The sequence below is a fragment of the Echinops telfairi genome, unplaced genomic scaffold (genome assembly GCF_000313985.2).
Source record: "Echinops telfairi isolate 266 unplaced genomic scaffold, ASM31398v2 ScPeMD7_7473;HRSCAF=8511, whole genome shotgun sequence".
NCBI lineage: Eukaryota > Metazoa > Chordata > Mammalia > Afrosoricida > Tenrecidae > Echinops > Echinops telfairi.
The window spans coordinates 6,716,317-6,742,775 of record NW_022111377.1 but is presented as its reverse complement, the minus strand read 5'-3'; the positions used below and the strand labels follow the sequence as shown (position 1 = coordinate 6,742,775).

General features: G+C 43.6%; 1 protein-coding gene across 1 annotated transcript in view; it reads right to left on the bottom strand.

The window, feature by feature from the left end:
* SFMBT2 (Scm like with four mbt domains 2) overlaps positions 1-26,459 on the bottom strand; it is a 277,081-nt gene that overhangs the window by 74,036 nt on the left and 176,586 nt on the right. Inside the window, exons 8-11 of the mRNA XM_004712625.2 lie at positions 19,923-20,024; positions 16,810-16,957; positions 8,955-9,037; positions 2,043-2,169 (exon numbers count right to left, since the gene is read on the bottom strand). Of these exons, the coding sequence (XP_004712682.1) occupies positions 2,043-2,169; positions 8,955-9,037; positions 16,810-16,957; positions 19,923-20,024 (460 nt within the window). The remainder of the gene's footprint in view (positions 1-2,042; positions 2,170-8,954; positions 9,038-16,809; positions 16,958-19,922; positions 20,025-26,459) is intronic.

Genomic DNA, 26,459 nt, shown 5'->3' with positions numbered 1-26,459 from the left:
CCTATAAAAGAAGGGGTCATAATCCTCACCCTTGCCCACTATACAGCGCCCCGGGGGCAGAATGGTTACGGATTGCACCGCTAACCTCAAGGGAGAAAGACAAGACTTTCTAGTCCCATCAAGAGTTAAGGGCTATGGGAAGGAGACGAGACAGTCAGGGTGCAGTGTAGCAATGATGAAATATGCAATTTTCCTCTAGTTCTTGAATGCTTCCTCCCCACCCCCACCCCCAGCCCCCACTATCATGATCCCAATTCTACCTTACAAATCCGGCTGGTCCGGACGATGTACACTGGTGCAGATAGGAACTGGAAACACAGGGAATCCAGGACAGAAGATTCCCCTCAAGACCAGTAGTGAGAATGGTGATACTGGGAGGGTGGAAGGAAGGTGAGGGAGAAAGGTGGAACAGATTACAAGGATCTACATATAACCTCCTCCCTGGGGGAAGGACAGCGAAGAAGTGGGTGATGGGGGACGTCGGATGGTGTAACACATGACAAAATAATAATAATTTACAAATTATCGAGGGTTCGTGGGGGAGCGGGGAGGGATGGGATAAAATGAGGAGCGGATACCAGGGGCTCGAGTAGAAAGCAAATCTTTTGAGAATGATGAGGGAAACAAATGTACAGGAGTGCCTGACACATGGATATATGTGTGGAATGTGATGAGTTGTACGAGCCCCCAATAAAATGATTTAATATAACAAACCAAAAAAAGGGAAATATATACTTACCTCCTCATAATAGCCAAGCCCTCAAAGCCCTCACTGGGCTGTAATAGGAGTATGAGTGACTCATATTACAGGCTATCCCTGGGTTTGAACAAGATATGTTCCTAACGGTGCTGGCAGGAATTTATAGAGAAGTCTGAACAGGTTCATAAGCTTCTTATTTAGCCTTAACTGAAAGATCAGCAGTTCAAAACCACCAGCAGATCCTCAGGAGAATGAGGAGGCTTTCCCCTCCAGTAAACAGCTGCCGTCTCGGAAACGGAAACGCACAGGGGCAGGTCCACCCTGACCCATCGGGTTGCTAAGGGTTGGAAGTGAGTTTGATTTGGAGTTTGAGTCTGGTTTGGGGTTTTAGTGCAAGAAGGCTCGAAGCTTTTTCAATGATTTAAAAACTGCAAGTGCAGCGGGCAAAGGTGACAGTAATGAAGAATTTGTTGGGAATAGTGGTTCAATATTTTCAAAATGAGGGCTAATTTACGTAACACTAAAGGGCAAGTAGGAGTTATCTTTCATTCAGGCATCCATAACCCAGTGACTACCTGTAATTTAATTGTGACATTAACTTTCAAGATCATGGATATAAAAAGGCCAAACATAATTATTGGTCCAGCACCTCATTTTTGAAATCATTAGTTATGGTGAGAGCCTCTGATTGGACATACATGGGATTAGTTTAACTCATTTAAGGACTCGCAATAATGTGAGATCTGTTTAAGGGTCCCCACACACATGAAGCCTCTGAGCCCAGCCCAGGGTCATTAAGAGCCTTTCTATCACACAGAGAGCGCTGTGAACTTGACGATGGCAGATGAACTTGGGTTAAAACATAACACCTTTATCAGTTGGTGTCCTTGTGGAGTTATTTTAACATTTCTGTTTTTAATAATTCCTGCTTTCTTTTCAGTAGAGCTTTTACTCTGTTTGGTCATGGTTGTTGTTTTTGTTTGTCTGTTTCTTGTCTTGTATTATTTTTCGGTCTATGAAATCCAGGATAGGTAAATATATAAGGCAGTAACTGGATTAAAGGATTCTTGGGGATAGGGCAGCGAAGGTCGGCAGGGGCGGGGAGGAGAATAGAGAGCTAATAATGAGGAGGAGAAAGAAGAAAATGTTCTGAAAAGATTTCACCATTTAAACATGACTGAACTATTAAACTGCATGACATGGGAACAAAATGCCAATAAAACTATTTTTAAAAAGCAGCAGCAGCAAAAGGGGCCTTCTGGGACGTGCTGGATTCTTCTACAGATGGGCCGGGGACGGCAATGCCTCTGGTTAGTCTTCAGAATCAGGACTGTGTGCTTACCTTCCAGGTGGAGCCACATGAGCCTCCCCTTGACGTTGACCACGGAGGCCACGCAGAGTTCTCCGGGATTCCGGGGATTCACAGCTTCTAGTTTCATGTTCTTTGTGAAACCCCGGCTGAACGATGTCTGCAAGAGAAACAGGAGCAACCCTGAGCCAGGGGATCTCACACCGTAATGGTCTGCAGTCCGAGGGCTGGCCAGATGAGGAAGCAGAAACGCACACCACACGCGCACACACACACACACCCACGCATGCTCACATTTATTATTTATAGAACCTAGAGGCCTTGCTACATGTTTGTTTTCTCACTCTGCATGAGGAATAGTGAGAATGAGCCTTCCTTCCAACCAACCTATCTACCTGCCTACTGCTGTCAAACCAATTTCAACTCCTATGCATACCTCAAAACATAGAGCTATGGCTAGCATATACAGTAAGTGCCTAATAATATGTATTACATGAGCAAATTAATCTATGAATGAATGCAAGGTCTCTCTGTTCACTTACTTCCATTTGCATTTTCCCTTACACGAAGTGACCAAAGGACAAGTCATTTCTTCTACTTTCCTGCATTGGAGGACAGATTGGAGGGGATTGAGGCAGGCAGATGCACGTTTCCATCTGTCTTCATTTCACCTTACTCTGAAAACTGTTCTTAGCATTTCTTACAGGGTTGCCTGCTTGGTGATAAATGTTCTTATTTTACATTTTGGTTTTACTTCCTTCTTGACTCATGTTTTAAATGTATAAAGTATACAGTTCCCTCTTTGGGAGTCCACTTCTACGAAGTCAGGCCCATTGAACAAACGCATGCAGTAGAATAGCAGACGGTCCTGTACTCGTAAGCACAGTCAAGTACCTAGCAGTTCCTTCACCCTGAAAAATATATCGACAAGGGTCCTAGACAAGGATCCAGTTCCTTCCTGAACCCCACACCCCACCAAACCCTGATGTTTTGTTTATTGGTTGGTTTGCTGGTTTTTTCCAAGGATTGTCCTTCCTATGATGACACGTAAGTGGAATCATACAACATGCACCTTTCAGTCTGGCTTCTGTTGCTGAGCATTACATGCGCATTGTATAGGTAGTTTGCTCCATTTTATGGCTGAGTAAAGTAGGGTTCTAGTAAGCAGATGTACCACAGTTTGTCTATCCACTTATCAGTTCAAAATTTGAGTTGTTTCCAGTTTAAACGATCGTTAAAGCCACTGTTAACATTGAAGTGCAAATTTGTGTGACCCTAGATTTTAGTTTCCCTTGCTATGAGACTGGCGAATCATATGGCAAGTGTGTGTTTAACTTTATTGATAGATTCTTTTCCAAAGTGGTGATACCATTTTGAATTTCCAACAGGGCTTGATGAGAGTGCCAGGTGTTACATTCTCTCCGGCATTTAGTGTTGTCGGTAATTTTTATTTTAGCAAATATTAACAGGTATGTAGTATTCTCTTGTCATGGGTTCACTCTGCATTTTCTCTAATGACAGTGTATTGAGCATTTTTTCATATATTTGTCATCTTTGTATCTTCTTTACTGAAGGGTCTGCTTTCCAGATTGTCACATTTATGTTTGGTATTCGATAATTTGATTATACTGAGTTTGTATTTATGTTGCCTGGGGGTTCAATGAGATTCCTGAATGTGTCTTTCAGCTACTTTGGGTACCATTATCTCGTTATAGATATTTCTTTCTGCCACAGTCTCTCTTGTTAAATCTTCTGAGTTTCCAACACACACCGATCCCAGGGGCTCTGTTCATCACTCCCCCACCTATCTCTTTCTGTTCCTCGGACCGCACCATCTCAACTGACACATCATTGACACTTTACACTCTCATCTCCACTCTACTATTACGCCCTTCCAGCTTGTTTCAAATGCTGTATGAGGGGGCTTCACACAAATCGCCTGGCGAGTCTTTTAGAAACAGACCAGCCGGGTCTGTGGGTCCGCTGGGTCTCTATGGAGGATCGTTGCTGGGTCACGAATGGGTGGCCTCGTCCTTTCTCTTCGAATGCTTCCAAGTACTGGAGGCAATCCAGAGCTTCTCATGCTCTTGTGGGGAGTCTGCATTCTGCCCTAGTCCTCCCACGAGATGTTAGGCTTCTGTTTTTAACAAGACATGAACTGGGTTGAACTCAAAATACAAATAACTTAATCTCAGCGTAGTTACAGTGTCCTCAGCTTGACACAGGCTCCCTGCTCTAGCCAGGCAGTTTCCCCCGACTTCCCAATAGCTGTGGTTGCCAGAATGGCCATTTGATTCCCTGCAACTATCAAGTTACAATCTTGGAAACTAAGAAGGGGCAGTTCTCGTACAGCAACTCTATAGAGTTGCTACGTGTAGGCAACAACTCAATGGCAGTGAGTTTGTTGTTGTTGTTGTTGTGTGTGTGTGTGTGTGTGTGTGTGTATCTGTTCAGCAAATCACTGTTTTGGCCCTCACGGAGAAAGAGAGAGAGAATAAAATTCAGCCAATCACTGTTTGGGCTACCCTGTGTTTTCATATCTGGCTACCCTAAGGTGAAAACACTGAAAAATAAACAAACCAACAAACAACAACAAAACAGGCTTCCAAGCATCTGCTCCCTCAGAATCTGCCTGCCTTTACTCATTATCCAGTGCTCTCCAACAGTTGTGTTTAGTATTTTATCTCACCTTTGCAGTTCCTACCTACGGTGAGATCAGTTTAGTGCATGCTTACAAAGCTACCACTAGAAGCAAGCCTCCAATATTATTTTAAGATTTGTTTTCACAGATACCAACTACCATAAATTATAATCAGGCAAGTTATTACATTATACAAAGGTACAGTTGAAAACACTGCACAATTACATGTATAGATAGAAAATACATCTGTCTTGTATCAATACGTAAATTGAGATAAACACGTTCCTCTAAATCTCTGAGGAGTCCTGGTGGTTCCAGCTTCGCACTGGACACCCACCAGCCACTCCACAGGAGAACAATGTGGCTGTCTGCGTGTAAAGATTCCCAAACCCCAAACGCACTGCCATCGGGTCCATCTGATGACCCCTAGCTAAATGATAAGCCAAGCCAGGGCTGCCCCTGTGCGAGTCAAGAACTGCCACTATTTGCAGCAGACAGCCTCATCTTTCTGCTGCGCTGGTGGTTGGAGGTTTGGAACTGCTGACCTTGAGTTTGGCAGCCCAATTGGGCTACACTTCGTAGAGATTCAAGTCTTGGAAATCCAAAGGGGGCATTTCTACTCTGTCCTACACAGTTGCTATGAATCAGAATCGACTCAATGTCAGTGGTTAATTAGTAACTGAGACTGCAATCTTTGTGTAAAAGTCATAGAAAGATATTAACGCTCTACACATTTACGTGTCTTTCGATATAGGTGGGAAATTGCAATTTTGACTTTATGTAACCAGAACACAATTATCCAATATAAGTTAAGAAATCCATTTCCTCCTTTCCTTCCTGTTCCTTTGGAAACAGCAATCAAGACAGTGTGTAAGGAGGGTTATTTTTCTGCAAGTCATCTTGCCTCATCCACACATATTATGTATTGAGCTCCTTTCTGATAAAACAACTCGATAGGCTGCCTGAAAACCTCTAAGTGAGTTAAAGTGCATTTTATCCTACTTAATCAGGGAAGGCTACAACCACATAACCTATTTTCGTCTCAGCTCACTGCTTGAGGGCAATTTATAAAGGATCAATAGCAAAACTGTTACTGTGAGTTGATTTTACTAAGCATTTGGCTCTGTCAATCCTTTTCATAAATGCCTTTGATAGTTAAACATCCCTGGGGGAATGTCAGCCAGGCATCCATTTCCACACTAGCTCTCCCCTGCTACACAGGAGATGTGTGATTAAAAAAGGAATTCATAATAAGCATTCCATTAAAGAACACTTGTAGCAAACTAACAAATTCAGTGAAGGACCAGTAATGCAATGCATATGCCAATGGGCAGATAACAATCCTGTCTATTAAATAAACGGAGAGCCAGAAACAAAAGTGGGCACACGCATAACAAAATGCACGCGTAATGAATACACCAGCAAATTCATTAAAGCACCCTCGATCTCGCTAGCTGTATCCTGCAAGCTCAGAGGCTACCTGGGATGCGGCCGCTCGCTTCTGTATTAAAAATGCATTTGGACAACTGCTGGGTGAATGCGAGCTAAAAACAAAACTCTGCAGTAGAGCGCTGTTTGGCACTGAAGAAATAGCTCGCTCTCTAAATACAAAATGAGGAGGAGATGTGAGGATTGGTCTGCCCAGGGCTAGAGAGTTAAGCAAGAGACATTACTGCTGTCAGGTGGGAAAGCACAAGCACCCCAAACGGACTTGGGGTGCGACAGTGTCTGTGCTCCCAAAGAAGTTGCTGAGGTCAATAGACTCTGGGGCAGCAAGGTCCGTATGTGAGCTGTCCAGTAAGAAGCCACTGCACTGATCCTCTCTAGGAGCGGGCCAGCCAATATCCTCACGATGGCACGTTCCACAGCTGTCCCCACAACCACCTGCACATGCTCCACACAGTTCTTCAATGTGACAGAAAGGCTCTTGCGGAAAGGCAAAGCCATCCAATGGAAAGTTCATGGAATCATTGGAAGGGCCCTGAATTTCCAACTCCCCCACCGGGTTGCTTCTATCTTCATTACTATATTTATTACAAATTGGCCTAATAATCACCCGACTTCATTTTCCCCAAACCGATCTTGACCTGTGCTCCGTAGGGAGTTTCTCTCTCCTAGGCTCGGAATTCTCATATTCTGCTCTCCTGTAGTACACACTATGGGCTGGGGGCCAAGGAATCCACAACCCTTGGAGCACATGTCTAGAAAACAAGTCTTTGGTCTGGAAACACTTTACATTGTTGTAACTATAGGCTCTAATTAGAGAACTGCATTTTTTTCATCCCATAAGGAATTCATTTTCATAGTGCAATAAACTAAGCTAATATTACCCCACTTTCTCCAAACGGGGATCATAATTTATATCCCTTTCTCATAGTTCCTAAGCATGATGACGTTTGGAGGAATAATTGTACAAAGTGATTGACAGAACCACTGCTTATAACTGCAAGCACAAGGGTGTACGGGCACCACACACACTGCTGTTTTATGTATCACGAAGATCCCATTATTATACCAATAAGCTCTATGTGAACAAAGGTGTCAGTGAAAGAGAGGAAGACCCTCAATGAGATGGACTGACGCAGAGGCTACACCAACGGGCTCACACACAGAGATGAAGGTGAGGGTGGCATAGGACCAGCCAGGGTCATTGTGTTGCATAGAGGATTGTTAGGATGGCACCTGACAACAACAACAAGTAGCTTAAAGTAATCAACAGACTAAAGTATTTGGCTACCAACTTATAAAACACCTCGAGGGGGAAAAAAAAACCACTAATATAGTTTAAGAATAGACCTCCGGAGCAGAGACTATTATCACTGGGCTTACCACTATTGTATTAAATGGCAAATGCAGACATCACGGAGGCCCTTGATGGCTAGTTCTCCAACTATGTTGGTCCTCGTTCTTGAACAGTCTGGAGCAGCAGCAGTTGTCTGGCCCCGATCCATGCTCTAGCCTCAGAGTGACTGGTACTCACCAATGAGATGCTACCATTTTTAGAATTAGGGATACTTTCTTCCTGATCTCTTTTCCTACCTGCTAGCTAGATTCCGATGATGAATACGAATACAGAGAAACAAATGAACTGTGGGAAACTAACACCGAGGGAAATATGACGAGGACTGTATTCCCTAACTTATCACAGGGAATCTGGAAAGCTGGTATTCCATGGTAGGAGAGCCTCCATCTTGGTAAGTTAGAGGTAAAGTTCAAGTACATTATCCTGCTTTACAAATCACTCCCACAGATTCTCCCCTTAACAGTTACGCTGCCTTAAAGTGAGCACATGGTTGAGTACATCTCCCTATTGAAGCAGACATGATCCTTTGCTCTCTCTTCCGGCCCAGACACCAACCCCCCTTGGCCCTTCCCCCAATGCTGGTATTAGGTTTCTTCACCTGTGAGCTCAGGGACCTTAATGTAGATACCACCCACCTTGTGACACATGTAACTACTAACCATGCATGTCTTAAGGCTACCTATAGTGTCCCAAAATAGTAAAGACTCTTTCTCACTTCTCCCACTTCCACGTGGTCCATCAAGAGGAGCTGAGGTGAGCATGCTACCATAAAATGTGTCTGACTCCTTTATTTTAATCTCTCTCCTATCTTTCTTATCCTCTATTACTTTACAATAATCTTTATATATTATCTCTGTACATTTGTGCCTTCTGGCCCTTTGGTTGTTGGAGGCTGGTTTCCTCTGACATTTTATAAGTAGAACTTGCTGCTACTGAGTCCATTCCAATTCATGACGACCCTTTATGACAGAGTATAATTGCCCTACAGTGTTTCAAAGGTTGAAAATATTTGTAGAAGCAAACTACCTCATCTTTCTCCCAAAGAATGGCTGGAGGGTTTGAACCTCGGCTCTTCTGTTTAGCAGCTGATCCTTAACCACTGGACAATCAGGCACCTCATCTGACTCACCCTAACAAGAAGAATTGCCCACTCGGGAATCTCTGAGACCCTTCCATAAGTGAGAAATACGCTGATGACCTGTTCGAGCTGCTTCTGTTCATCAGCTGAAGTGTCACCACAGCTTAGATGTCCCTAAACTAATATACGAGGGGGCTCCAGAAAGCTTGTGGGAATTAAAAGATAATGGGAATTTTGCATGAACTTTCTGAATCCCCCTTGTACAAGCTGAGGGAAAGACTTTTCAAAATCCACGACAGTGTGATGATCCTACAGCCCCATGCAGTTCTCTAACCTTGTTCAATAAAGAGAAAGCACCTTAGAAAATCTACGACAGACCTCTATAATCATAACAACAATAAAAGTAAGAAACAGGCATCTTACATTTCGGAAGCAGAAGGGAGGTGCTGCTTCGGCCCCATCCTGCTTGTGATAATCAGCCCAGTCAAAGTCCTGGCCAGAGTAACCTGTGAACAGCACAATGGAGAGAAAACATTCAGCTACAGCTAAGACAAATGACACTGCTTTAAGACGGGGTCAGCAATGACGATAAATATGGTGCAAGTCTACCCCAAAGGATTATGCTTTCTTTGGCCTATGAACTCTTCCCATTTCAAGAAGACCAACTGAAATAGTTTGAAAAATGCAAAGTATTAAATACATATGTAAAACACAGCATTATCATCATCACTGTATCATAAGTGAAGAGTGGACACTACAGACAAGAGCACAAGCCAATGGGTAGATCTGTTCGATGGGAAGATAGCTGAGAAGGTCTATTTCATAAAACCCATTCCCATCATCCATTTTACTGTAACAAATGTAATGCCTCATCATGCAAATTTAGAGTTCAAATGAACTTACTTCTTAGTATCTACATGGAAACCATGATCATTTTTATTGAAAATAAAACAAAAGGGAACTAATCCCTGAGTTTTCAGAAGTAACAGAAGACAAAAGTCAATGGCAAACAAGAAGTCGAGGTTTTAGGGCTCAAAGCCCTAAAGAAATAAAGGAAGAGGAAGACTATAAATTTTGCCTTAGAATAGAATTGCTGAGGTGGAAGGAAAATGAGTCGGACAGGGCTGGGCTTCTCTGGTGTTCAATTTCTGAGGCAGATTTAAGACATAACGATGGAGGTTGAGAAACAATTATTTGTAAATATGGAACTTAATTAAATGCAGGTGATCCCAAAGTGATTTTTTTCTTTTTTCCTGGCGCATGGAAGATGTAATCATATTATCTTCAGTGTGACAACCCAGGTCAAACATGGCAGGAGGTGGAGGGGCGGGACACATTTCTCAATCAAACATTAAGAACAGGGCTAGGCTGGGCATATGGCTTAATTTAGCCAAGAGAACATCTCTTAAAATGAGTATTGCTTTCATAAAGTCAAACAATTAGCAAGCATGCCATAGAAAAATAAGCGAAATGTTTACACCTTTCCTACGAACACGAGAGAAAAGGGGAAATGAAAAATGCTGTCCCAATTAAGGTGCACTGAAAACATATACAATTCATCCTCCTGTAGGGGTTTCTCATCATTGGCTTGAGGACATATCAATTCAATCTAGAGGGAATTATTTTAAGTCTATTTTGGACCCAAGTCCCCCAACTCCTTTTCTCCACCTTATCAAAAATCCCACAGCCTTATACCCATTGACTTTAAGTTGCTAAATCTCACAGTTGTGCAAAGATTATAGAAATCAATGAAGAATCTTAAGAAACGGACTCTTTTTCTGTCATTTGTAAACCCTGAGTGCAAAATGGGTATGGTTTTCATGAAGTAAGTTCAAGTTATCCCATTTTTTATTGCTATTGTTTGCATAGGACAAGAAGATATAACCATTAAGATAATCCTAGTTCTCCTGTGGTTCCAGGGACTCATCTAGACCCTTCCCTAGCCTTACAGATGTGTTCTTCTGTTATTCTAGAGAAAGACTGCAACCGGATCATTTCCTTCCAACAAGGGGATAAGAAGCCTCAGAGTTCTGAGACGCTGTACATCTTTTCAGCAGCCTGGTTGCGGCACAATGGATTCTCAGTCAGGCTGCTAACTGCAAGGCCAGCAGTTTGACTCCATGGGCGACTCCGTAGGAGAAAGATGAAGCTTTTGGCTCCTGGAAAGATCGAGAGCCTCAGAAACCCACAGGGGCAAATCCACTCTGTCCTATGGGGTCGCTGTGAGTCAGAATAGATGCCGTGGCAGTGAGGTGTTCTTGTTTTTGTGAGTGTGTTTTTAAAATAAGGTCTTTCTAGCCAGTTTTGCAACTCAAAGAAGCCATTCTTCAAGTTGTTCCACCTGCTGTCCCCCAGCCCCGTTCTCCAGAGCCACCCTTCTAGCTGAGAGACGTGGCAGCAGAGGAGTCCAGAAACAAAACAAAACAGGCTTCTTTTGAACACTTTTAAACAAATGAAAGAAAGCATGGCTTAAACAAGGCAATGCATATTTCTTTACGATGACTATCATCCGCTGCTTTGGGAGTAGGTTCTCTGGAGTGGTCTTAGCTGCCATCCTCGCATCCGTGAATAGGAAGAGAGGAATCCTCCTCAAGGAGGCCCAGGACAGCACAAAAGGTCTGCAGCCAGAGAGCCAGACCTCTGGGATTTAGACGGAGCTTTACCTGGAACTCGGGACCAAGGGTGGGGGAAAGATGAAATTCTCTGTGTCTGGCTTTCCTCATTTACAAATCCATAAAACAAAAAGATCTTTCGCGTCTACCCTCCTTGTTAACATGCTTGATTAGGCGTCATAATTACTCCTTATTTTACTGGGGCGACTCAGGAAGGTTTCCCTTTCTCCCTGGGGGATAATTCCCAGCCATCTCCAAGGAGAAAGGAGTGGCAAGTTTGAGAGTGAAGCCTTAGGCAAAAAGGCATCGCCATTGAGGATCTGACCACTGAGTGGATGAAGACAAGATAAATCCCTTGTGTGTGTGTGTGTGTATGTGTGTGTTATTATTTGAAGTGAACTTGTTTGTCACAAGACTCCAAGTCCATTTCAATGTTACTTTTCCTCCTTTTTTCTTAAGCCACTCACACTGTTTAGGTTTGAGGGCTAAGTACCATGGTTATTTTGGGGAGTAGAAGAAAAATCTCTTCAAGGCCATGATAAAGCTGAGGAGAAAAGAGTGAAAAGACTTCTCCATAGCAGTAGTTTCTCTCCCCTCCCCACCCCCCACCCTGCCATAACAGAACTGTCAGTGTCTGAACAGATATAATGTCCACCTGAGAAGTCATCCTTGTACAGAGTCAGCCACAAGAACTGGATTTTCTATGACTATCGTCATAGCAACCAGTATCCAGTGGACTTCAACCCACTCCAGAAAACTTCATGTTCTGTGCTTTCTGGCACCTTCCAAACCCAGTGCTTGAGACTCTCTACACAGAGCCATTCCTTACTTGACTGTGGCTTGGATGGAAGTTTAGAAGACACAAGTTCAACAATTTAGACCGCTGTTTTTGTCTCCTGTCACTAGTAGTTTTGCTCTCAATGTATTACCACTCTGCCCCTGTCCTCCCCTGTCTTTTCAGTATTTCTTTTCACCCATCTTTCCTGCTGGCTGAACTTTGGTTCTCCTAGAATTGCTTATTGATTCTCATGTCATTACTGTCTACTTTACAAGTCTGTCAGTGGTTGGACTGAAAGGTGATCCACACGTGTAGGTTCAAGTCTAGGTTTAAGAGGATAAGGGAGCCCTGGTGACACAGTGACTATATGTTGGCCTGCGAACCACAAGGTTGGCAGTTCGAAATCACCAGGCACCCCTTGAGAGAAAGACAAGACTTTCTACCTCTGTAAACCATCTTGGAAACTAAAAGGGGAAAGTTCTACCTTGCCCTAGAGAGTCACTAAGAGTATTGACTAATGGCAGTGAGTTAGTTAATTTATTGTGCCAACCTGGCCGATAAACACAGGTGGGGTTAACTGAAGGGCGGAGGGATAAATGGCTCAGTGAACCTCACCTTTCTAGTTTTTGCTTTCTGATGGTCAGACCAGGGTGCAGCTGCCTTAGTCAGTTTCCTGCTTTAGATTGCAAGGCTCACTTCTTGTAAGACATCCCCAAGGAGAAGCCACATGGACCTACCCTGATGGAGCCCTGGGTGCTGGAGCAGCTGTGTGGAACCCCTGCCAGGGCTGAGATGCTTACACGCTCACTGATTTGGCTTTCCTCCTGCAGTTGGCATCATAGTGTGTGTTTTGTGAGATGGAGGAGGACTTTGTGGTTTGGTGTTGGACATATGGGTTAATGTTGGACTTGTGGGCTTGGGCAGCACTGGGTTGGGATGTTTTCTTGATATGCACTTAAGCTTTATATAAAACTCTCTCTTATACATGAGTTTCTGTGGATTTGTTTCTCTAAAGTATCCAGACTAATACAGGCCATTAGTTCAGTTTTTAATGTTTTTAAGAACCATGGTCTCATGGTTTACACCAAACAGCAAGTCATTTTAAATTTAATAACATCAAGATATAATCAGGTCTTATTGGTTACCTTTGGTAAACCATAATTAATTACCTCTTGAACTCTCCCATTTCTTTGGCCATTCTAACAGTCTGGATTTCGGTTCTTTTTCACATAGAGCTCTCTGCTCACTCTATCACTTAAAATCCTACGCCTTTGGGCTGGTAATGAACTGTCTTTGTAAGGCAGTTTTGTGACAGTTCAGAAAATAACTGCTGCATAAAAACAAATTGCCGTGGATTGTATAATAGAGACAACAGGGGTCAATTATACACATTGTCATTAATCAACAAAGACAGAACAAGTACTACAGCTTAGCTGAAGCTGGGAAAACATGTTTTAATCCCAGGAGGGAAATAGTAGAGGGGAGAAGGAAATAAACGACTTTCAGAAAGAAAGAAAGCCCAAACTAAAGACTATTAAAATTTGCAAAAAGATGCCAGAGGGACTGCTGAACCACAACTACTTGAGTTACTCAAGCTTTTATTAGTGTTTATTCTGAATGATGTTCTAAGTGCAGCAGGTCCAAAGGAGACGAGGTCGATGACCCATTTCCTTATGATCTCAATTAATTGACATAAAACAGCTCCACTTGCAAACATTACTACTGGCAGTGTAAATGAACGAATTTTTTATTTAAAAAAAAAAAGCTTGGCAGTGAAAATGTTCGTGCCCTTTGACATAGCAATTTAGCTGCTGGGAATTTAGCCCATAAAAATAATTCTAAAAGCTGAAAAAAGTTTATAGATTAATATGCTTGTAATATTACAACTTTACATCCAACAGAAGGCAGTGGGATGTAAGAGACTTGTCCAAGAAAAGCCATACGGGCATGAAATTGTGCATAGTTTGTGAACAACATCACTGTGAGTTTAGATGAAAATATGGCGGCAGGCAGAATACAGAATCCTCGGGTTTAGACAAAAATATGCAAAGATAAAACACTTTTTGTAAGAAAAGTGTCACAGTAAATATAAAGATACTGTTTTAGGTGGTTGGATGTGTGGTCATTGTTTTCTGCCACTTCTTTGTATTTTTCAAGTTTTCTACCATGACCACAAATGTTTCAGGGTTACAGTCTTATAAGTAGTGCCTTATAAACTTTTGTAATTAAAAAAAATTTTTATGCACTGAACGCATGTTAAATCTTTAGAGCTGTTTTTAATTCTTAAAGAATGAAGGGAGTCGTAGTAACTAATTGCACTTCTTACAAAGAATACATCTCTTCTGTATCTCTTTCCTGGAAGTTTGCCAGTCTCTGGTTAGTTGGTGGGAAAACAAGATGAAAAGCTCCTAAATGGGAGTCACAGACACACGCCTGGAGATTTTAAGATGGTGATGAGGTACCGGCAGTGATGGGAAGGGATGTCGAGGATTTGGGGGGAGCCCCTTCAGGGGTCTCAGCATACAGACCCCAGCGTGGCAGAATTTCATCTGCAGGTCCACAGCCCGGTCTGCTGTGATTGTGCCTTCAATGGTTTTACTCTGGAGCGCCACAGGGGGATTTTCACCTCTGCGAATGTTTACACTGTTAGAGTGTGATCCTATCTTGTGTAAATAGCAAGTTTATTTAACTTTTGTTCAACCTCTTTTTAAAAGGAAAAGTGATACGATCATCTTCAGAGATCAGCAAATATGGTGACCAGATATGGGAAGGGAAGATAGGAAAACAGAAGCCACTCTGTAAGAGCAGCTTCTTAATCCTCTCCCAGAAAACCTCATGAATCATGACAGCCCCCCCACCCCGCAGTGCGCACTTGTGAAGACCTAAGGGCTCTTTTTAGGAAGGCGTCCTCGTGGTGCAGCATCTCAGTGCCAGGTGCTAACTGGAAGGTTGGCGGCTCAAAGGCACCAGCAGAAACACAAGTGAGGGCACACGACGACGCAGACGGGAGGTACAGGCCTGGCACTGGGAAGCACTCTGCTCTGTCGCAAGCATTTCCCAATGTGTTCTCGATTTGGTTCATGAAGCACGTTCTGTACACTGCACACCACGGGCTAACAGGCAGGATGGAGACAAAGAATTAATAACTGCCAAACGTGTATCTGTGACTCCACAGTTTGCTACAAAACCACAATCTCACACTTGAAACTGCCAGCCACCTCTATATTCGCAGGTGAGGCACAACTTCAGTCTTTTCTTGTACAGAGCTGGCACAGGGCAGGTGACCCTGGGCTCACAGGCGAGGAACAGAGGGATCCACTGTCTCATTCCCAACCCCCAGTAGGCTGTCCAAGCTGTGAAAATGGAAACAGACAAAGCTGGGCAACTGGGCCAGAGAAACAGCAGGGACTGTGGCTGCCTCCCCAGGTCTCAGGATGAAGGGTCAGTGGCACCAAGAGGCCAGACACCTGTGGGTACAGGGTCTAATTCTACAGTCCTGTAAGACACAGACTGAGGAGTTAGCACACGTTCATTTAGTCACTCCTTAAAACTCAGAAACACCTGGCATGTACCTGGGGGGCTGTTCTAAATCACACACACACAGAAACACCTGGTATGTACCTGGGGGGCTGTTCTAAATCATACACAGACACACACACCCTTGACCCTATGGAGTCTATCTACTTTCTGAAGGGCAGAAGACAGACAGCAGCATAAATAACAGAATCTCACTGTCATTGAGTCGATTCGGACTCATAGTAACCCAATAGGACACAGTAAAACTGCCCCTGTGGGTTTCTGAAATCTTTATGACAAGCCTCATCTTTCCCCCTCAGAGAGGCTGATGGTTTTGAACAGCAGACCTTGAAGTTAGCAGTAAAAACCCACACAAAGATCACTGGGCACAAGCTAATGCAAGACTGCCCTGCAGAGGACTTAGTTCAGTTAGACTGGATAAAACTTCCACAGAAATAGCAACCACCATGGAAAATTAGTTCACAAAACAAAATGATAACCATGACTAAACTGAACATTATTAAAGGAAACAAATTAACAGCCCAAACAGCACCAGAGTCAGATGGTTTTACAAGCTAGTTCTACCCACTTGCAAGAATCAGATACACCGGGTCTTAAATAAACTGTTCTCGGGAGGGTGCTCAGTAAGGTAGTTGTATAGACAAAAAATCAGATTCATAACAGTAAGGGAAATGAAGAGCATAAGGGGAAACAACGAAAGGTTGCTAGTTGCAAACAGGTAATACAGTAAAAAGCCAATTAAATTAATGCATAAATCCAGAGTGGTACCAATCAAGCTCCAATAATGTTCATTCAACAGCCTTACAAACTCATTCTAGAATTTCTGTAATGGCAATGGGAATACGACATGCTAATGTCCCAAGGATGGGAGGTAGCTGGCACGTTCCAGGAATAGCAGGAGGCTGGTGTGGCAGAGTGGACTAAGTAAAAGTATATAAGATGAGGTCAGACAGGGGACTGGACACCACGGTTGGGTGTTGTCGGGTGTGGCCATGATCTCAACTTGGACACTGAGTGAGGCTGGACAGCACTGGAAAGACAGACTCAGGAAGGGACTGAACTGACTTGTATGTCAGCGTGATTAATTTCACTCCAGGCATTGCAAGAAGCTGAGTGAGACATACTAGGTTGCATGGCGCAGGGAGGTCGTGGCCATGTTGACAGGTTTCCCTCCTGGGTTAGATTACCACTTTCAGACAGAAAAGAATCGAGGCTAACTCGGCATTCCGCACTGAAACCAGGCAGCACATGGCAATTTCGACTTCTCCAGATGAACAAAAGCATTACTTCAACGACAGTAAGAGCCTCCTCCCAAGACACTGGACACTGCAACATTTCACCGACTACTTACCTTTGGGAGGAGTGAGATTAACTCCATTTTTAAGGCACCATTGTACTGGCAAAATCCCCAAAGAATCTACATGGCACAGCATTGAGAGTTTACTAGGTTCTGGTCTCAGATCGTCAATAGTCACTTGGAAAAAATGATTGTTAAAAACCTGAAAGATAAAAAAAGTATTATAAATAATAGTAGTCTGTATAATGCTACCATGAGATCCTAGCAGTTTCCTAAGACAGACACTGACAGTGTCAATGCACATGACAATGTATGTTCATGGGCACATCCATTGGAGAAAAAGGTGGGCACATTTCATCACATCCATCAGGGTTCATGTGGTCCAGAACCAGAAGGTGCCATGTGGTCCAAACCAGAAGTGATGCCTAGAACCATGAAGGGACTCAGCCAAGATCATGCAGTTCCAAGCAGGCAGAAACAGAAGCTTAGGCCACATAAATCCAGCTTCCTGTCTCTAATCTACACCATAATTTCATATATGGAGAGGGTGCAAAAGACTATGTGGAAAACGGAATGGAAAGATAATGGATATTTTCCATCAACTTTTTTTAGGTTCACCCCCACCCCCCAATCTTCACTCCCATTATCATCATGTGTCAATCATTCAGGCTGTGTTTAAACACTGCAAACCTGCTCTACTGGTAAAGGTGGGTCATTTAGTACCATCTACATACTTGTCTCTAGTCTGTTTGCTTTGATGATATTTATTTATTTAACACTTGCCCCAAGAAAGAAAGCTCCGCGTGGGGAAGGAAAAATAAAACTTGCATTGGATGAGTAATGACATCACAGCTTGCCACATCCTAACATGTTTCTCAAAGTTGACAGAAATATATCTAAGTAAATATATTTCCAGTAGTAAGAATGTCTGGATCGCTTACTACAGGAAGATGTACCTTCAACCTGGGGAGATACCCGCCCAGGCTCTCAGGCAGAGAAAGGCGTTCTCAGTGGTGTTGCACTATGCAACATGTGGTCGATTTAAGGAGGAGCACTATATATAAAACAGAGTGGCTCGGATATTTTATCTTTGGAATGAAGTGTAAGGAAAAAACCAGAATGAACAGAAAATGGAGGTTAAAAAACACACACTCACAGTCTATTTAGAATAAAAACTTTTTCTGTAAAAACCAAAGGTCTATCATTGAAAGTCTATCCAGTAAGATAAAAGTATTTTGATTAAACTAATCACAATTACATTACAGTCTAACTTCATAGAGTGTCACTGTTTAAAGGCATTCTACTGTGAGATAGTCTACTGTTGACAAGCTAAACTTATCAGCGCCTCCATTAAATGTGTTTTATAAATACCAGGTAGTGCTCACATGAAGACTTTTTCAATGAGGACAATGGGATATCTAGTCTGAATAAATGGGTAGCTGGCAATATTGGATCACCTGCTGTTGGGATGAAGGAAATTCTGACCAGGCCTCCACATGGTGATCCTTCTCAAGTTTCAGGACAATGTGCTATATAACTGGCAGAGTATAAAGTAAAGATCCCCAAGGGCAATTTCAAATAAATCTTTTAATGGACGGTATATGATTTCAACCTTGAAATTATCATTCAAAGCAAGGTTTCATGCTTGTTTGTTCTCATACCTAGTAATTCTTTCATCAAATGAAGAGGATTTAACAAGGAAAAAAAAAAGAATTTGCCTTCACTAAAAAGAAGTGGAGGAAAAACTTCATTCTAAGAACAATTGGCCATATTTGATAGCAGATTACGAACACTAATTTACTCAAGCTTTATCAAATCTTCAATGAGAAAATCCAGTTTAAAACACTAATTGCTGCATTAATAAGCCTTATCTCCTTCAGAAGAAATTAAAATGGAATTAACTTTTAAACCTCTAATTCAGTTGCCCCACTAATGGGCAGAAGGCCATTAACCAAAACACACATTTGCCAAGAAAGCTGATGTGTTGATTATTCCCTACCACTGATAAGAGAACAGCTAAGGTAAGGTGAACACACACACCTCGGACTAACCCCTGGGGCCTTCACCCAGATGTCCTCAATGGGAGAGCAAATTATCTTAAAGAGTACCAGGCTGTAATAAGAATATCTGTGGAAAAAAAAAGTAATTTCACTTAAAATTCACCAATCTTAGAAGCCCTTTTTAGTCCCTGATGTTTGCTAGAAACAGACAGGCAAGGAGGTAAGTACTGGCATACTAGAGGGAGGACTTTGCTTCTCGCCACTGTCAGGTTTATTTCCAAATAAATAAACGGCACAAACTACTATCAGTGCAGTACTGCAATAGGCAACCCCAGGAGTAGTTGCATTATTTTGTTGAGGACAAACAGCAGTGTGAAAGTGACGGACCGATGGGACTATGGCTAAGAACTGTGAGGCTGGTTCATGACTGGGCAATGGTTGGTTCTGTTGTACACCGGGACGCTGTTAAGTCTGAATCAGCTGGATGGCACACAATTACGATGATGACCCAGCTAATGTAAGAAGCCCTAATGCCACAAAGGCTAAACTTGAGCTAGAAACCTAAAGGTCAGTGGTTCCAACCCACGAGCAACTCCTCCAAGGAGACAAGATCTGTGGTTAGTTCCCGTAATGAACTCGATTCTGACTCTCAGTGACCTTCCACGACAGAACAGAACTGTTCCAGAGGGATCCCAAGGCTATCACCTTCACAGAAGGAGCCCTGGTGGCACTGCCTCGTAAGACTTGACTGCTAACCAAAAGGTCCATGGTTCAAACCCACCAGCTGCTTCCTGGGAAAAGCCCAGGTTGCGTGCTCCTGTAAAGATTTACAGCCTTGGAAACCGCTGCGTCAGTATGGACTCCATGGCACTGGGGTCTTCTTTACAGAAGCGGATGGCCACTTCTTCTGTGCCAGCTGGGGGTTCCAACAATAGGCCCTCCAAAAGTCAGCCGAGTACTGAACCGCGGTGCCACGAGGGTGCCTTCATTCCACGGTGCCAGTGATAAAAAGAGAGTCTAACCTAGTGCTGTACTATTTTCAAAGGCCACCATTCTTCGGTTGCACATCCTGCCCAAGCACATTTCATTTGGCTTTGAACTGAACGACTTACTCAGTCGCGCTTGCAGGCTGGGGTGAGGCGCACCTAGGGAGCCAAGAAAACCTACCTTAGTCACTGATGCAGGACAGATATGGAAGGGCTCACTCATATTCACTGTTTCTAGCTTCATACCAACTGTGAAGAAATGGCTTCGCAGATCTGCATGATCCTGCAGGGGAAAGATTTGAAAAAACAAAGATGTATATATGTGTGTGTGCATGTTATGTGTATTGAAAGTTATGGCAGTGTAAATTAACTTGGAAACTGTCTGGCTGATATCCTTGAACATTTATTGGGCCACAGCCACAATCTGATTGAAATAATTAACCCTCCCGTTTCAAAGTTCTAATTATTGCAAGATACTGCGAATTTAATTATTTTCTGCAGGCTAAATTGCTTTTCCAAGGGAGAGAAAGCCAGCCTTTGTAGTCGTTCTTAAATTTACACTAACCCAAAAACCCTCACATTGCATGACTTTGATCTTTCTAGGTGCTATCGAGTGGGGCAGCAGCAGTGTAAGAGAGGCAATCCGTCATCCTAAACACAGGAGAAACAGCCCCAGAAAACCGAGACCTCCGGCCACCGGAGTCACTTCCCAGGGTTTCAGTGAGTCCATTGGACGCAGCACGTGTGCCTGCCTCCTTGTGCTTCAGAGCTTACAGCTTACCAATTAGGCAGGGAGCCGACGATCTGTAGACATGCATGGAAAAGCAAAACAGCTCAGCAGACCATCCACACCTGACCCTTATTCCATTAAGACCGGCAAACGCCCCCTGCTTGATAGTCGCCTGGCAGTTTTATATCCCACCCCCAGCAACTTTATGGGTGAGAGACGGAACTTGCCTCTCCTTCTTAAAAAAAAAAAAATTGTTTTTCCAATACACATTTCAGCTCTCCCGCAATAGATGAGGTTGGCCGGATGGACTCGGGATACCAGGATTTATCTTGCCTAGATGGAGGTCAAATCATAACTCACAGTCCGTATAAATAGTCGTGGATAAATAAATGTATTTGCAGCCTGTCCCTCAGGAAGTAATAGCTGCAAATAAATTCTGCTCTTTCCAAGTACATCAATTGAGTGTGAAGTCCAAAACACCTAGGGATCTATCACTCTCTGCTCGCTGCAAGTCTAAAGTGGCCTTCTAATTAATGCAGGGTTGTCATTCGACATCCAACTCTGAGGATGTCACACAGCCCGGCTACAGAGCGTCCACTTCCCCCACAAAAGCCGGCCAATACACTCGGGGCCCAGCACGGGGGATGCCCACTGCGGGGACAGGGAAGGGACGACGACTATAAAATTCTCCAACACTCCATTGCCTTGCCACAAAGGTACAGAATATATAAGCCGAGAGAACCGCAAGGACTCTTTCATTTTTCATCTCCGCGATGGTGGCTTTGACTGAAGCCAAGAAGGCCACACCCAGGGAGGGTGGACTAGCAGAGGGAGAAGGGATGTGGTCCGTGACAAAACCCATCGGGAGAACTGGCCAAGCCGGAGCCTTTGTACATTATAAATTCCTAGAGAATTGATAAGGAAACACTTACAGGCCTAAAGAAAAGCTTACGGAAGTATCTTGGGTGGAGGTGAGGAGTCGTATGTTGTTTATAAAGGTGCATGGGGAAGACGAGTCAGAAAAGAAATTTTTTAAAAACTTACATCGCATTAGTGCACATTAACACGTACTGATCATAAATCCAAGAAAACCTTTCTACTACACGCCCACGGAGCTGTAAAGTACAAGTATGGAGAGCCCAGACCGGCACAGAAAATGACTGATTCACACCCGCAGCACAAGAAGAAAAGAGAGTGGAGGAGGGGGCGGGTGCACTCGTGGGTTTGCCAGATACCTTTTTTCTCCTCTTAAGCGCAAAACTTGAACCTTTGGCAAAGAGGCATTATTCTAGAATGATAATGTGCTTCCTCTGCTTTGCCTGAATGTAGTCAGCCCGTTGAAGCGGCCACTGTGATACAGTTCTGCCACACAGAAATGCCCACAGGCCCTGATGGCACATGAGTTACTACCAAGATGGTCCCAGAGCAGGTAACGGAATATTCCCGCAGAACTTCTTCTGTGTTCCTCTCTTCCATCAGCTTCCCCCTTCCTCGCTGCAGCATTTGCTCACTTCTACCCACAGCTTTAAGGCTAAAGGTTTTGTGGTTGACTTTGGTCCACCAGTAATAGGAAACAGGTATTCCTTGGCTGCTGCTAGCACCAGGGTTCTGGGAGCTTCCATCTCTCGCCTCTTCTCCTTTCTGCGAATCCTTTTGAGTTTCGTGGTGAAGAAACTACCTTCTGTCCGGCTTTTGATGCCATCATTAATTACCTCGACGCCGGGCTGTGTGCCCACTCTCTGTCCCATACTTGCCCCAACCTATCTCTGAGGAGAGTCCGGGTTTCTAAGAAGGGCTGACTTGTGACTTTGAGGTCTATTTTAAATGCCAGGTTCGCAGCTGATCCTGACCACTGACTCGCACATCTTGAATCAAGTCCACACCCGGTGCTCCATGACAGGTCCCCGTGGTGTGCGGGGACCCTGCACTAGCAGCTGTCCCTTACCTGTGGCTTCATCTTAGTCCTGATTGTGTAGTGAAGAGTGACGGCCTTTCCTTGGAAAAGAAGCATAAAAGCTGAGGACAGCAAGCTGCTCCTCCGATAACCTTCTCCCAGGAGGGCAGAGCACGGCACTCCGAAGCGCAGTGTTAACGATGCAAGGGTGTTCCGCCTTGGCTGATTGCGTCAAACTCCGTTCCCAGGGGAAGAGGGGATCAGCTCACCTGTGTACATTTTCCACATCGTTCCCCCTTTCCAGAAGGGGTGCTGCGCTCTCCCGACAGTCCATGAACTTGTCTGTTCACACCCTGTTCATCTGTAACCTTGAAATGGAGGCCAGAATCACAAGTGGCCACTGGTGGGAGAAAAACTTAAAAACATCCAGACATTCAAGGCTGAGACCAAGCTTCCTCTCTGCCAGTCAGGCCTCAGATCGCCAAGATCTTAAATCGCTCCTACTAGGTGTTAGTGGCACAAGCACACGCGTGTGGAAATGGCTGCTTTCATTTTAAAGTGTGCAAAACCCTTTCGCCCTCTTGTTGAATAGGCTGAGGGGAAAGGAAAAGCCAGGCATGTTGAGGAGTCGCTGCCTCCTATCTGAGGTAGTTAGTTGATTGTACCAACCTGGCCAATAAACACACGTGGGGTTAATTGAAGGGCAGAGGGATGAATGGCTGGGTGAGCCTCCCTTTTCTAGTTCTCAGGTCTCTTGCTTTCTGATGGTCGGACCAGGGTGCAGCTGCCTTAGCCAGTTCCCTGCTTCACTTGGTAAGGCTCACTGCCTGCAAGACATTCCTGAGGAGAAGCCACATGGACCTACCCCGATGCAGCCCTAGGTGCTGGCGCAGCTGCGTGGAGACCCCTGCCAGCGCTGAGATGCTTACACGTTCACTGACTCGGCTTTCCTCCTGCCGCCCTGCCAGCGCTGAGATGCTTACACGTTCACTGACTCGGCTTTCCTCCTGCCGTCAGCATCACTGTGTGTGTTTTGTGAGGTGGAGGAGGACTTTGTGGGTCGGTGTTGGACGTACGGGCTAATGTTGGACTTGTGGGCTTGGGCAGCACTGGGTTGGGATGTTTTCTTGATGCGCACTTCACCTTTATATAAAACTCTCTCTTATACTTGAGTGTCTGTGGATTTGTTTCTCTAATGCACCAACTAATACATATGGTACCAGGTGAAGTGTTGAAGAGGGAAAAGAAATGCCAGGCATTCTGAGGAGTCACTGCCTCCCCATCCAAGCATTTACAGTCTGGTCTCAAGTACCCACACCCTAGCTACCAAATGTGAACTCTCGATTTCAGAAACGAATCTGGAAACTATAAAATACACTTCTGCAGACAGGGATGGAGCGGCCTGGGTGCCCCTTACACCTTTAGATTTTCAGTGTGGCCATGAGGTGCCAATGGGAATGGGTACCAGAAGTTCAAAAACAAGCAATCAAATGGATATGAAGGAGTGTAGGCAAAGAGGAGACCCAAAACCCACCTGTAGGACAACTGAACAGTCCCTCACAGAAGGACCACAGGAAAATGATGATGATAAATTCAGGGTGCAGTATATATAGCATTGATGAAACACATGACTATCCTCTAGTTCTTTAATATTTCCTTTCCTTACTATTATGGCCTTAGTTTTACCTCATTAATCTTGTTAGACCTGTGTAGGGCTCATTTGCACAATTAAGATCATTCAATGCATGGAAGCCAAGACAAATAACCCTTCAGAAACAGTAATGGGAGTAATGTCTCCCTGAGGATGCGGGAAGGGGAGTGGGGAAAGCTGATAGCAAGGATGATTGTATAACCCCACACAAGGGGAGCAAACAACAGAATTATAGCTGCATGGATTTATTAGATGGGGTAAGATACGGCAAAAATAACAACAACAATAATAATAGCAATAGGGTTCCTGGGGGATTGGATGGGGGATGGAGGGGATATAGGGGAACTGATATCAAGGAGTTCAAGAAGAAAGAAAATGTTTGTAAACTGATTGTGGTACCAATTGTACAACTATGCTTGACCTAATTGAATTATGGATCATCATGCTATCTGTACAAGCTCCCTAAAAAAGGACTAATAATTAAAAAAAAATAAACTTCTATAGCCTCAATTTCACTTCTTTCAAATCACTTTTCACTAGCATTTAATAAAATAAAAAAAAACCTGTGACTATGCAGAAATCCCCCCTGTTCATAAGTAAATCAATGTAATGGAAATATAAAAGATTTAGGAGCACAGATACACAATGATTAGAGTATCTGCTATTCATGTTTATGCCATTCATGGCTAATGTCAGAAATATTGTAGTACCCAAAAAACCCATAATAACTCACTGCCATCAGCTCAATTCCGACTCACCCACGGTAGGGTAATCCTTTACGAGGGTAAAAAGTCACATCTTTTTCCCACAGAGCAGCTAGAATTTTTGAACTGCTGGCCTTGTGGTTAGCAGCCCAACACATAATCACTACACACCAGGGCTCTTATTTTCTAATTGGTTTGCCATGGAAACCCTGGGTCACGGTAGAACTTTTAAAAGCTATGACCAGTTACGTTGGCTATATAATACCTTCAAGTGAGCATCAAACTCTCTTATCAAGAAAAAAATACCTCAACAAATATTTATTGAATTAAGCTGAATGAAAATGCAAAGCTAGATGATTTCTTGACATCCAATTCCATGTTTAATCATTCATCCAATAAGTGTTTTAGAAGCCACCGAGGTACCACCCAGATGTTGTGCAGAATCCAGACAGACACACAGACCTACCTCAAAGGGAGGAGGAAAAGGCATACAGAGAAACTGCTTGGAGATACACGCTTCGAATATATTTCAGACTGACTTTTTTTTTTAACAAAAAGCAAATAAAAATTAAGGATCTCTATGGTGATGGTAGTCAGCGGATTTATGGGAGGGAATCTTAATTTGGAACTTGAAAAGCATTCATCCTAGACTTATGAGAAAAAGATTAAATTTAAGTAGTGAGGAGTGGCCTCCCATGCTCAATTGAGGCATCAGAATCTGATCTACAAGGCAAATGAAGGAAGATGCTTAACAAATGTAAGTTTGCTTGTTGAATGTAAGGTAAAGAATTCAACACCAGAGAATTCCCAAATAAGTCAATTCATAGACCTCAACTCTGAAGTTGTGTGTGTGTGCAATATCTACACACCATCCACCCATGGTAGTGAATGAGAGAACGGACAGTTCTCATTGCAAAACAAATTCAATCTCCCCAGGCTATTTTTTCTGGCCTGTTAATACAGCCCACGTCCATGTGTTCTCTGACACAAACACCCAGCTAATCATTCAAAAGGCTCAGGGGAAAGAGAGTCCTTGGTCCCAGAAGATGATTCACAAATGCGATTATCTACTACGAGAGAAGAGAAAATTCACTGGGGTCTCAAACTAGACATTCTGGCCTTTGCAAACCTCTAGAGAATCATTCACACCTTACAATTATTGGATCAGGAACGTTACTGCTGAGGTCCGGAGGAATGATTAAATCATCACTGCATTTACAAATACGCCTGTCATATTCCACAAACACTGTTTATTTAAATGTACCAGCGTCCAGGTACAGGGCTTACAGAAACACCACTTTCCTTTCATGAATGCAGGCAGGGCCATTCTCATCCACAGTCTGCGCAGCACGTTTTATTTTTTGTCCGAGAGGTGGTTTTATATTGATCAAAAGTAAAATGCCCTCCATTTTATTGGAGGACTGTCTTCCCAGGCATCTCTCTTCAGGGGACCTGATTTTCTGCAGAATGGCATTGTCGAAGAGATTATGTATTTATCAACTTCCTTGCTCCATTCAGGATTCATCACCGCTATTCTCTCCGGAACCACAGCGTTCTCATCCTCTCCACCTAAAACACGGTGACTCCTCACTGAGAATGACTGGACTTGACATACAATATTCAAGTATATGACAATAATAACGGCACAACCACTCGCACATTTTAGGATCCCTGCTTGCAGAGTGTTTAAGCTCCTGGCTGCTAACAGTAAGGCTGGTGGTGCCAACCTACCAGCGCAG